Here is a 12,439-nt window from a genome sequence, read left to right as displayed (position 1 = left end):
ATGTAGGGTTATCAGAGACGATATCGTACAATTCCCATAATGCATTTCATTAATTTCAATTTTCTGCACTGATTTGCTAACTGGTGCAATGTGGGTCGATAGTGACAAAATGTACCTCAACGAACAAAGAGCTCATTTTACAAAACTTATTTATTTCTTGACTATCGACTCATGTTTAGCCAGTCTATTTTCGAAATAAAAAAAAAAGAACCTGTACACAGTAGATTGTCATTTGATGGGATGATGTGATGTAATAAATTTATCATGCTGCAAAGGATTCTGGGAAGGGTAAGACATCATCTCTGGGGTTACACTATCAGACCAGAATGAGCAGCAGTGCAGGGATATTGTGGTTTGTGGCTTCTGTATTTAGTGACGTTTGTTATTGGCTATAATCCCAATTAGAGGAAAATCACGTTCTCCCAGTCTGCAGTGGCCTGCATACATTGTGATACAGCAGTTTCTATGTGGAATTTTTGTGTTAGAATTGAGCTTTTAAAATTTAGCTGTCGTTCCTTCTTCTTATAAGGTGTCTGTAAAAGAGCTGTAGGCTACTGTCAAAAATTGTAATTTCTATCATTTTATTTTAAATTCCTGAACCAAACAAGATTGAATAATTTATGCAATTGTATAATAAGACAGCTTTATAAGACTTTTTGAAATAAAAGACTTTTACGATGACAATTCATTTTGAATCCTGAACACGGATTTAATACAGCTGTCAATGAGCTATACCATAACTGGGTATTGATGTAGTATTCATATGCATGAATGGTTCAATGCACATTATTTATGACTCGTGGACTGGCTTTTACATGAGGTGTGATTTTTCAAATTGTTAATTCCAAAAGGGCTCAATTTAAACAAAAAAAATTGAGGTGGCTGTTTTATCGCACAATAACATGCACTATTCTGTTCAGTTTCATTCTGGCAAATACTCTAAAAACAACATCTTCAAACCGTACAGTTCTTTTAGAGACACCCTGTATGACATATCTGAAAATGTTTATGCAGGAATTGGACAAATCCAGGGCAGTTGGCAAGGGCAGGCAATACGTCAAATCCATCCAAATATCCCCTATTCCTATATGTCCTAATTTTAGATTCATTACAGAGGTTCCATGGGTTACATGTGCTGATTTTACACATCACATGACAGTTTTCAAGCATGCAAACAGTATAATTCAAAAACACAAATTGAAGAAAAATATGTAATCATACACAGATATCATGTTCATGAATACAAAAAGATATCATACAGCAAATTACATCTACAACAAAGCCCTTTTACAGACATATGACATAATGACACGATCAAGGGAAATGAGTCGGATGTCGCTAATATTGATTTTGAGATATTGGCCAAGAGAGTGTTACAATTCTTTTGTTTTATTTTGTTTTCAGCGATTGATAAATTGACGTAACTTGACATGTGACTCATTCCCCTTGATCATGTCACATATAGCAGATACATGTAGGACACTTACACGCTAAATATGAGCTGACAAATTGGTAAAATATTACATTTGCAGGTAATTCACATACAGGTGAAATTAATGGGAGTGAGTGCAATTACTGTATATCAGGGATAATGACAAGGGATAATGTGTTGATTGTGTTCCAAAACATTGCTAGATAAGCCCTACATAATATATCAAGTGATGAAGTCAAATAAATAAACAAGTAAATAAGTAAATAAATAAATAAATAAATAAATAAATAAATAAATAAATAAATAAATAAATAAATAAATAAGAAAAAAAAATAAATAAAAAAAAAGTTATAGTCACCTGAAAAATAATACTTGTTAAGAGCCAATCTCCCTTATTATGTACCCATCTGTGATACAAAAAAAAATAGAATTTTCTCTAAAAAATAATTTTGGTACATATTAGCACCAACAACTCACATGTAAAATATGAGCGTGTACAGCGCCCTCGTTCAGCTTTAAAAAATTCTTGAAATTTCAGCCTCTCTGAGCCTTACTTGCAAATGGTAAACTTTGGAGGTGCATAACATCGTGCGCCATCATCATCCCAACCTGAATTTTGCATTTTTTAAAGTACCAAATGGTTACATTACAAAAACCAAGAAAAAAATTGGGATCTTGATGGCGCACAAAATCAGCAAATCCAATGATTTGATGAAAAGCGCCCTCATGCAAACTTCAAAGCATCATAACGGGCTGCGCCATCAAGATCCCAAGTCCGAACGAGTTTGAAATTAAAGACCTCCATGGCAAGTTTCAATTTTCAGCAAAAAATTTTGGGGATTTCGTTGGCGCACCGAGTTAACAGAGGTCAAAGGTCAAAATTTCCTATTTTCGCACATATTTGCACGCCTGTATTATTGCGCGCCAACGTCACCTGACTCTCCGAATAGCATTTCATCAAAGAAGAAGTAATTCTCTGCAAGAACTGAAAAAATTAGCTTGGGATCTCTTGATCTTCATATTTTTCTGATTTTTTGAAAATGGACTTTGGAGGTCAATTTGACCTCTTTTTCCCACTCGCTGCACAATGTGGGCTTTTTACTGCATCACAAAAAGATGCGCCAACAAGATCCCAATTTTATTAGTCATCATCTAGCTTCTTTGGCGACCAGTAGATAAAACACAAGCAACAGCTAATTGGGATCATGTGGGCGCACTAATATAAAAGAGGTCAAAGGTCAAGCTTTGTGCCAAAGTGATGCATATTTGCCTATGTGCAGCACGAAAGTGGAACTTTGATCCACAATAAAAATGTGCGCCAACAAGATCCCATCTTACTTTTTGGATGATTGGATAAAGGGGCTTATGTATAACTAATAACAAGTAAAAAAAAGGGATCATGTGGGCGCACTAATTCAATAGAGGTCAAAGTTCATACTTTGTGCCGAATTTTTTTTTCAATGGGGATCACCAGACATGTCTCATAGAAACTTGTGTGAGTGCATTTCAGATGATGCTGATTCCATCCTGGTAGTTGGTGAGAGTAAAAAAAAAATTTGCAAAATTTGAGTGAAAGGTTGCTGAATTCGGCAACTTTAGGCTAAAAATCGTTTAATTTTGTATGAAGTATGAACTTTGACCTCTATTGAATTAGTGCCATTACATGATCCCACTTTTTTTTACTTGTTATCAGTTATACATAAGCCCCTTTATCCAATCATCCAAAAAGTAAGATGGGATCTTGTTGGCGCACATTTTTATTGCGGGTCAAAGTTCTACTTTTGTGCTGCACATAGGCAAATTAATGCCAATTCGGCACAAAGTATGAACTTTGACCTCTATTTAATTAGTGCGCCCACATGATCCCACTTTTTTTTTACTTGTTATCAGTTATACATAAGCCCCTTTATCCAATCATCCAAAAAGTAAGATGGGATCTTGTTGGCGCACATTTTTATTGCGGGTCAAAGTTCCACTTTCGTGCTGCACATAGGCAAATATGCACCACTTTGGCACAAAGCGTGACCTTTGACCTCTTTTATATTAGTGCGCCCACATGATCCCAATTAGCTGTTGCTTATTTTTTGTCTACTGGTCGCCAAAGAAGCTAGACGATGAAAATAAAATTGGGATCTTGTTGGCGATCTTTTGTGATGCTGTAAAAAGCCCACATTGTGCAGCTTAGTGGGAAAAAGAGGTCAAATTGACCTCCAAAATGAGGCTAAGTCCATTTTCAAAAAATCAGACAAATATGAAGATCAAGAGATCCCAAGCTAATTTTTTTCAGTTCTTGCAGAGAATTACCTCTTCTTTGATGAAATCCTATTCGGAGAGTCATGTGACGTTGCGCGCAATAATACAGGCGTGCAAAAATGTGCCAAAATAGGAAATTTTGACCTTTGACCTCTGTTAACTCTGTGCGCCAACGAAATCCCAAAAATTTTTTGCTGAAAAATGAAACTTGCCAGGGAGGTCTTTAATTTCAAACTTGTTCGGACTTGGGATCTTGATGGCGCAGCCCGTTATGATGCTTTGAAATTTGCACGAGGCGCTTTTCATCAAATCATTGATTTGCTGATTTTGTGCGCCATCAAGATCCCAATTTTTTTTCTTGGTTTTTGTAATGTAACCATTTGGTACTTTAAAAAATGCAAAATGCAGGTTGGGATGATGATGGCGCATCGATGTTATGCACCTCCAAAGTTTACCATTTGCAAGTAAGGCTCAGAGAGGCTGAAATTTCACTTAATTTTTCAAGCTGAATGAGGGCGCTGTGCACGCCATATTTTACATGTGAGTTGTTGGTGCTAATATGTACCAAAATTATTTTTTAGAGAAAATTCTATTTTTTTTTGTATCACAACCCCCCTGATTTGGGTACATAATAAGGGAGACTGGCTCTTAATTAAATAAACAAACAAACAAACAAACAAACAAACAAACAAACAAACAAACAAACAAACAAACAAACAAACAAATAAATAAATAAATAAATAAATAAATAAACAAATAAATAAATGTGTACATCCATATCAAAACGGCTGCTACATGCGTCTCATTTCACATAATAACTAGGAATAAATACCAGACTCATCTCAAGTGGAGGTCACTTCAAATCATCCCAAGTCACATGGTTTAGGAATAAAGAGAACATTCTTTAACCATGTGACTTGGTGATTATTGGAAGTGACCTCCAATTGAGATGAGCCTGGTATATATTCCTAGCTACATGTATTATGTAAAATGAGACACATGTAGCAGCCGACAAGTGCATCCTTTTGATAGGATGTACAAATAAATAAATAAATAAATAAATAAATAAATTAAATATCTTATTGGGTTTTGCCAAATTCCTTGGAGAAAAGTATAATACTGCTAATTATCTATAAAACAGTTTGACAGTTTTATACTTTTCCAAGTTCAGCAAAGTGCAAACCCATAAAAATGTGTATTTAAAAAAAAGCAACGCATAAAACATTGTAATTGTTCAATGTTCACACATTTACTGCATCAGTTATATGTGTTACGCATGAATGTTGAAGCATATAAGGTCATTGTGATACAATTCAAATGCTGTACACATTTTCATACAACGTTAAGCAGCAGTATTAATAGTTAATCTGAGTCAATGGCTGCATGTATTGAGTTGAAAAATCTGCTAAGCTGAATTACACAATGCTATAATCCTGATCATTTGAAATTTGGCATTTTGCCTTGTGAACTCCTATTACATTCTGAATAGGGATATGATGATGTGAATTATACGTTATAAAATACCTAGTTTATGTCTATGATTAAATATCACTTAAAATTTATGCTGGGATTTTTTTTTTTAAATCCCCACGCATCAATGTCATAATGAAGCTTAGGTGTGAGTTTCAAAATTACAAGAGTTACCACTTTTGTGATCCTGTATAGGGTACAGTATTAATACATAATTTCAATTTAACCCCATGAGAACTACCTGCCGATTTGTCAAAAGCAGGTTTTCATTATCAATTGGACCAATCAGCAACATTGTTAGAATAATTTCACCACGCAAAAAAATTTGGGTGAATTATTTAAGCTCCATCCTGATTGGTGATCATGTAATTGACCAATCAGAGGCAATGTTAGATCGGCAGGTAGTGCTCATGGGGTTAACCCTCAATCTATACAGAAGGCCATATCTGCAATAGCTGCCCTATAGATATTTATCAATTTATACACCCTATACTGTGCACTTTTAAAAGGTTTGACACCTGGCAGCTATTACATGGGACCTTTTTATGAAGTACTTACGCAGTTGATGTTTGTAATTTATTCCATCCCGTGCTAACATCTTCTTTAATCCTATGAATTGGTGTCATTCCTAGCTTACGTCTGATTTCTTTAGCTCTGACCTCTTTTGACCTCAGAGTCTGCCTTAACGCCATTATGTCACTCTCCACCTGTAAAATAACATGTGAAATACATGTGAGAAGCATGTGATATGCATGTGACATCCATGTATTATACACGTGAAACATTCTTAGATTCAGATCTGACCTGTAACCTCAATTAATGTCTGCCTCAATGCTATATACATACTATCAAATATCACTGATACATTGATTATCTGATTAATTGATCGATCACAGTCTATTTGATACCATATGGTCAATTTCACGGTAAAGGGTGTAACTTTGGATTTTTAACATTTTGATCCGTAGTATTCTAATAAAGACACAGAATTCCATGATTTTTGGCCACATAAGTCATCTAGTTAGCAGCTACCTTGGGTAGCATAATCATCTTCGGGAGTTACTGCGTTCAGTTTTAGCAGGCTTAAATGTACCTAATATTGCCATTTTGAAAACTATAAAAAACAGTAACATTTTGTAAAACCCTGTGTTTTCTTCAGTTAGTTCATGGATAATTTTTCTTATCCTGAAAGTACGGTCATATGTTCAGTAAACACTGCCACATTAGATTTAATTGTGAACAGCCCTGTATTTTTGAGAACCGGACTTCGATATTTGTTGTTTCGGAGGCTTCATTTTCCGTTAACAATTGTTAACAAACTTTGTGGGTATAGCTTTGGTTCATAATTCTTGGTTATTTCTTCACTTCTTCTTGATTCATAACAGTTGATATCTTAACTTGAAATGGATAACAAAAATTAGTCGATTTGCAAGCTTTTAAATTTTTTATAAAATCTTGACTTCAAAGAGCCGATTTTCCGTTAACTTTTTTGAAGCCTCCGAAACAAACTGTTCAGCAAGCTTGGGCAAATATAAATAAAAGAGCTCATCCAATCTATTTATCAAAATGTAGCAAAGTAGATCCTCAAGTCACTTGTTTTTAAATCGTGGAAATATATATCACCGTTTGAAAATGGAACCCAATACAAACTTTCCGTTAACAATTGAAGCCTCCGAAACAAATGAAGCCTCCGAAACAACAATAAGGTTAATTATCATCTATGCATATCTAAATTGGTGTGTTCCATATTGATATCTGCATTGTAATTGTTAATGATATGTGCAGAATGTCATAAATAAAAAAAAATTGATATTATGGTTAATGTTTGAAAAATATACTGGTACCCAAGAAAGCCGGTTTCGGAGGCTTCACATGCAAAAAACACCATACTTAACAAATGGGTGAAAAAATTACTATGTGATAAATCTACAATATCTGCCGCATAGAATCATTGGTTCAATACACACAAGAAAATAACAGCTTAGATGATCCCAACAGTGTTGTTTTCAAAAAAACTACTTCTGCAATGTTTAACCATTGTTAACATGAAGCCTCCGAAACAAAAAAAATGACTTGCTGTGATAATTTAATTTTTGTCACAACTGAAATTCAATACTTAGAAGCAAAGCATGAAAATTGGTAATTGTGATATTTTTTACCTATTTTTTCATGCCAACTTGTAGTACATGTAGTTAGCCAAATATTCCGAAACACAAATCGCTTGAATTGCCAATTCTAAAAAATAACTCCAATTTCTGTGAAACTTGGCTGGGAGGTTCCTTTCATCAAGTAGTATTTGTAAATGAAGTTAGACATTCAAATTATTTTAGGAACCCATTTAAAATTTAAAAAATATGTTTAAGGTTGGGAAATTTCCATTGTAAATGACCCTTGATGTTAAAAATTTTCAAAACTGCAATTACAAATATAGCAAAACATGGTATAAAATTTAACTTATATCTGTTGACTTACTTTGGAATGGGATTTCACATGTAGTCCAGCTTTCATGTCATAATTTTCTGAGCTTATGTAAAATACATTTTTCTTAGATTTTAACCAAAATGTTATGGAAATGTCAAATTTTTTATCAGAAATCAAAAGGTTTAAGCCTTGAAACATTATTTTACTGGAATTTAAGTTGCTTCTATGCATGATTTCAGTAAACAGAAACATATTTAAGTGGTTTGAAAAGTTACACCCTTTACTGTGAAAATGACAATATTGAACGCAATAGCTGTAAAATGTATCCAACTTCATGGTACGCTACATGTAGTACATACATACATTTACAAAGTCTAACGTTTCCGTACATTTTTCTGTTACGAAAGACAACATTTTGGGGTTTCCATTGGGCAGCGTATTTTGGTTGTTGTTGTGCTCCACTACCAGTTTTGGTTCTTGGTTCTGATTTTCTTAAAGGAAGTCTCCGGCAATCACAACATTATTCCTTATATATTAGAAAAATAATTATCAAGCACGAATCACATGGTTTAAACACACGATATTCAAAATTCCCGGGCGCCGAGTGCAATGACGTCCCAGTAATACAATGTCATTTTATTCGTTTTTTTGGTCAATATGAGTTTGTTTTAAATAAAACAATGTGATTGGTGCTTGATAATTATTTTTCTAACATACAAGGCATAATGTTATGATTGCAGGAAGTCCCCCTTTTAAGTTTTAACACTTTGAAAAATGGTACAGCAAAATTTTCACAGTTTGTTAATTGCAAAGGCAAAACTACACACAAAATGTCAGACTATTATATTTTAGCCTTTAGTCATAATCCAAATAATGCAAGCCTTTGAAATACTACATCTAGTTTCTACTTCACATTCATTTAGCCACCCACCCACACAGCTTAGGTAATCTTGATTTCAAGTATCAATTTACAATTCATATACTTCTATCTACAGCACATATTACATTTTGTGGTTTATGTCACTTCCTTCAGCATGCTTTATTGAGGTAATTTACATGAGTGAGGATATCTGCAGTAATGCACATCGATGTGGCACATACTTCTGTGTCCTCCAATGTGACAATACACTGCATAATGACAGTTTTGGAGCAAGTTCTAGATTATTTCACTTCCCTCGCTTTATGGGTGCAATCTGAATCAACAAGAGCAAGGAGATCTGCAGTAGAGTGCATCTAACCTAACCAACTTCGACGACAAAGAATCCTTCAAGCAAGCAACAAAGAAACACCTGCAAAACAACTAGTCTGCAGTCGCAGTGCGCCTCACGTACCCTACTGGGTTGACTCCCAATTTTTGGGGGTGTTGAGTAGTACCAGCACAAGACAAGACAATGTGTACCACAGTGGCCAGTATTGGGCTATTTAGTCCAGTTGAAATCCATACATCCCCTATGGAAGACATCTCAACTCCCACACAGGGGAGTAGATTTCAAATGGTCACCCATTCAGATAACCCTATTTAAAATTCACACTTCCTGTGTGGAAAATTAAGGTCATGTCTTCCATAGGAGATGTGTCGATTTCGACTGGCATAGCCCATTGAGTAGATACTCCTTGCTTCCTGATTTCAGCATTTATACATGCTAGCTGTGGGGTTGGATAGGTCACTTGTATAATGTCATGGGTCATCAGGTTCAAGGGTCGCATAAAGGTCAACACTTACCTCTGTAAGTTCATTAAATAGCACTTCCCTCTCGGCTTCATTCTGTTCAATTTCGCTAGCTGTGGGGCTGGGTAGGTCACTAATAGGCGTGGTCGCTCCAGAGTTGTCGTATAAAGGCGCAGAATCTGGTGACGACAAAGGTTCATCTATTAAAAGAAGGGAAGACAACAACAAGCACAATGGGTAAGTTCACAGATGCATGCTGGGAGATCTACTTATTTCTAATACTTAAATGTAAATTCTAAATTTAAACTATAAAATTATACTGTAGAGTGGAACCTTTTGCGCAATTGGGGGTTTTTTTAGCTAGGAATATACCAGACTTATCTTAAGAGCCACTGTCTGTAAGATTCAGACTCTTGTGATTCAAGTGCGTTATAAATTTTCTTTAAAAAAAATAGGATGATGCAACATTGGTCCAAGAAAATAACCCCAAAGTTTTAGCTTCCTCGCTCATTTCATTTGTCCGCAAAAAAATAATGAAATTTTGGCCCCAAAACATCGTTAAATGGGTTATCATCTAGCAATGACTACAAAATTGTGCGCCAACATTGGCCCAGTAAATAGAAAACAGTTTTTGAATCCTTCTATGGGTGTCATTACAATTACACAAAAAAATGGTTGGGTTACCATTGGCGCGTCGTAATAAACAAGTTTAAAATATTAGTGAAAAGCGCCCTCGTGTTGTTTTCTGTGGCTTGAAACTCGTTGCGCCATTAAGCACCCTTATAAAATGCAAGCTGAAATGGATAAACTAATTATTTTGAAACAAATGCAAATGCAAAATTGATGGGTGCTCGTTGGCGCTAGAAGAAAATTGGGGTCAAAGGCCAAATTTTCTTATTTTGCGCCATTTTCACGCCTCATTAATTTTCTGCGCCAAGGTCAAAGAACATTAAAAGTGGTGTTCAGTAGTAAAGAAACTATAACTCTAATAAAAGAAACAGAAACAAGCTTGGGTCCTGTTGGTTTAGTATTTTTAATGATTTTCTAAATATCATCCTAAAGCCTAGTAAATAGTAAATAATAGACCAAATAGGGGTTCCATCAATATTCAAGCATCCACAACAGGACGCGCCAACAGGTACCCGTGGTGTTTTTATTTCATTCACCATATTTAAGTGCTGTTATTTGCATTTATGTAGAAATTATTTTGGGCTCATGTTGGCGCAAGGATGTTTTAGGGGTCAAAGGTTAATCCAAAACCATTAAGTGCTGCTTTATGATAGTTCGTGCAACCAATATGCAATCTTCAAGCATCCACTACTATATGTGCCAAAGAGTGTACCCATAATGTTTTTACTTCAATCAGTTCATCTAAGTGCTGTCAATTGCATTTATATAGAAATTAGTATGGGTTCATGTTGGCGCAAGGATATTTTTAAGGTCAAAGGTTAATCCAAAACCATAAAATGCTACTTTTTGATAGTTCCTGCAACTAATACGCAATCTTCAAGTGTCAACTACTAGATGTGCCAAAAAGTACCCATAATGTTTTTACTTCAATCAGTTTATCTAAGTGTTGTTCCTTACATTTATGTAGAAATTTACTTGGGTTCATGTTGGCGCAAGGATATTTTAAGGGTCAAAGGTCAATCCTAAAGCACAAAGAGCAACTTTTTTTGCGAGTTTGTGCAATCAGAAAATGTGCGTAAACATTGTCCCAATTTCTACCTCAAATGGAGTGTATATTTGCTTGTTGAAGTCATAACAATGGGATGCTCATGGCACAGTGATATAACAATTTAATTTTGTTGAATGCAGAATGTGTATAAATCGAAACTTACCCTGCATTTTCAGATCATGTGATCCACAACAAACCAAGTGGAAGGTACACATTTTAAGTTTTCAAATATTTACAAAAATATTTAGGAACTCCAAAATAGTATAAGCCTGCACATGTTACAAGTATACATGTATTGATTCATTGCAGTCAAAATGCACTATTGATCTTCATATAATAATATTAAGCTTGTAACTTCTGCATTTTAAATTAAAATGCAGAAGTTGGTCACATACTTGTAATATTTGGCTCCTATAAATATAAATATGCCAATATTATCCCAAGGATTTTTATGAAGAAATGTAGTAAATCGAGTTGGCATAGGTTATAGGTAGTGAACAAATTATGGGATCTTGTTGCCATTGAAATTACCAACACCATGAACACTCAAAGAATGCAATTTGTCATATTTTGAGTTTTTTGTATTGACCTTTGACCCTCAGAATATCATTGCGCCAACATGAGCCCAAACATATTCCTACAGATACACAAGTAACAACACTTGGATAAACTAAATGAAGTTATAACACCATGGGTACTTGTTGGCGATCGAGAAATGGATACTTGAAGATTGCATATTGGTCGCACAAACTAACATAAAAGTAGCATTTTGTGATTTTGAAGTGACCTTTGACCCTTAAAATATCCTTGCGCCAACATGAGCCCACACCTATTTCCACAGAAATGCAACCAACAGCACTTGAATAAACTAACTAAAGTTAAAACACCATGGGTACTTGTTGGCATATCTAGTAGAGGACGCTTAAAGTTTGCATATAGTACGGCATGGCATATTATTTACAATTTACTTGCCTTTTAGATGATATTTAGAAAATCATAAAAAATACTAAACCAACAGGACCCAAGCTTTTTACTGCTTCTTTTAGTAGAGTTACAGTTTGTTTACCACTGAACACCACTTTTTCTGTTATTCGACCTTGGCGCATGAAATTAATGAGGCGTGAAAATGGCTCAAAATTGGAAAAATTGACCTTTGACCTCCATTTTCTTCTTGCGCCAACGAGCACCCATCAATTTTGCATTCGCATTTGATTCTAAATAATTAGTTTATCCATTTCAACTTGCTTTTTTCATGGGTGCTTAATGGCGCAATGAGTTTAAAGCCACATAAAACAGCACGAGGGCGCTTTTCACTAATATTTTAAACTTGATTATTACGACGCGCCAATGGTAACCCAACCATTTTTTTGTGTCATTGTAATGATACCCATAAAAGGATTCAAAAATGTTTTCTTTTCACTGGGCCAACGTTGGCGCAGAATTTTCTAGTGGCTGCTAATTGATAAACCATTTAACGATGCTTATGGGGCCAAAATTTCAATGATTTTTTTCGGAC

At 35.0% G+C, this 12,439-nt stretch overlaps 1 protein-coding gene across 1 annotated transcript in view; it reads right to left on the bottom strand.

Annotated features, from left to right (window-relative positions):
* Positions 1–9,467, bottom strand: part of LOC140145554 (tumor protein D54-like) — a gene marked incomplete at its 5' end in the record, with an annotated part of 29,139 nt that extends 19,672 nt beyond the window's left edge. The window contains 2 exons of the mRNA XM_072167259.1: positions 5,714–5,862; positions 9,300–9,467. Coding sequence (XP_072023360.1) covers positions 5,714–5,862; positions 9,300–9,467 — 317 coding nt within the window. The remainder of the gene's footprint in view (positions 1–5,713; positions 5,863–9,299) is intronic.
* Between the last annotated feature and the right edge of the window lie 2,972 nt (positions 9,468–12,439).

This window comes from Amphiura filiformis, unplaced genomic scaffold, assembly GCF_039555335.1.
Source record: "Amphiura filiformis unplaced genomic scaffold, Afil_fr2py scaffold_388, whole genome shotgun sequence".
NCBI lineage: Eukaryota > Metazoa > Echinodermata > Ophiuroidea > Amphilepidida > Amphiuridae > Amphiura > Amphiura filiformis.
The sequence above is the reverse complement of the archived record's forward strand: the minus strand, read 5'-3'. Positions and strand labels throughout refer to the sequence as shown.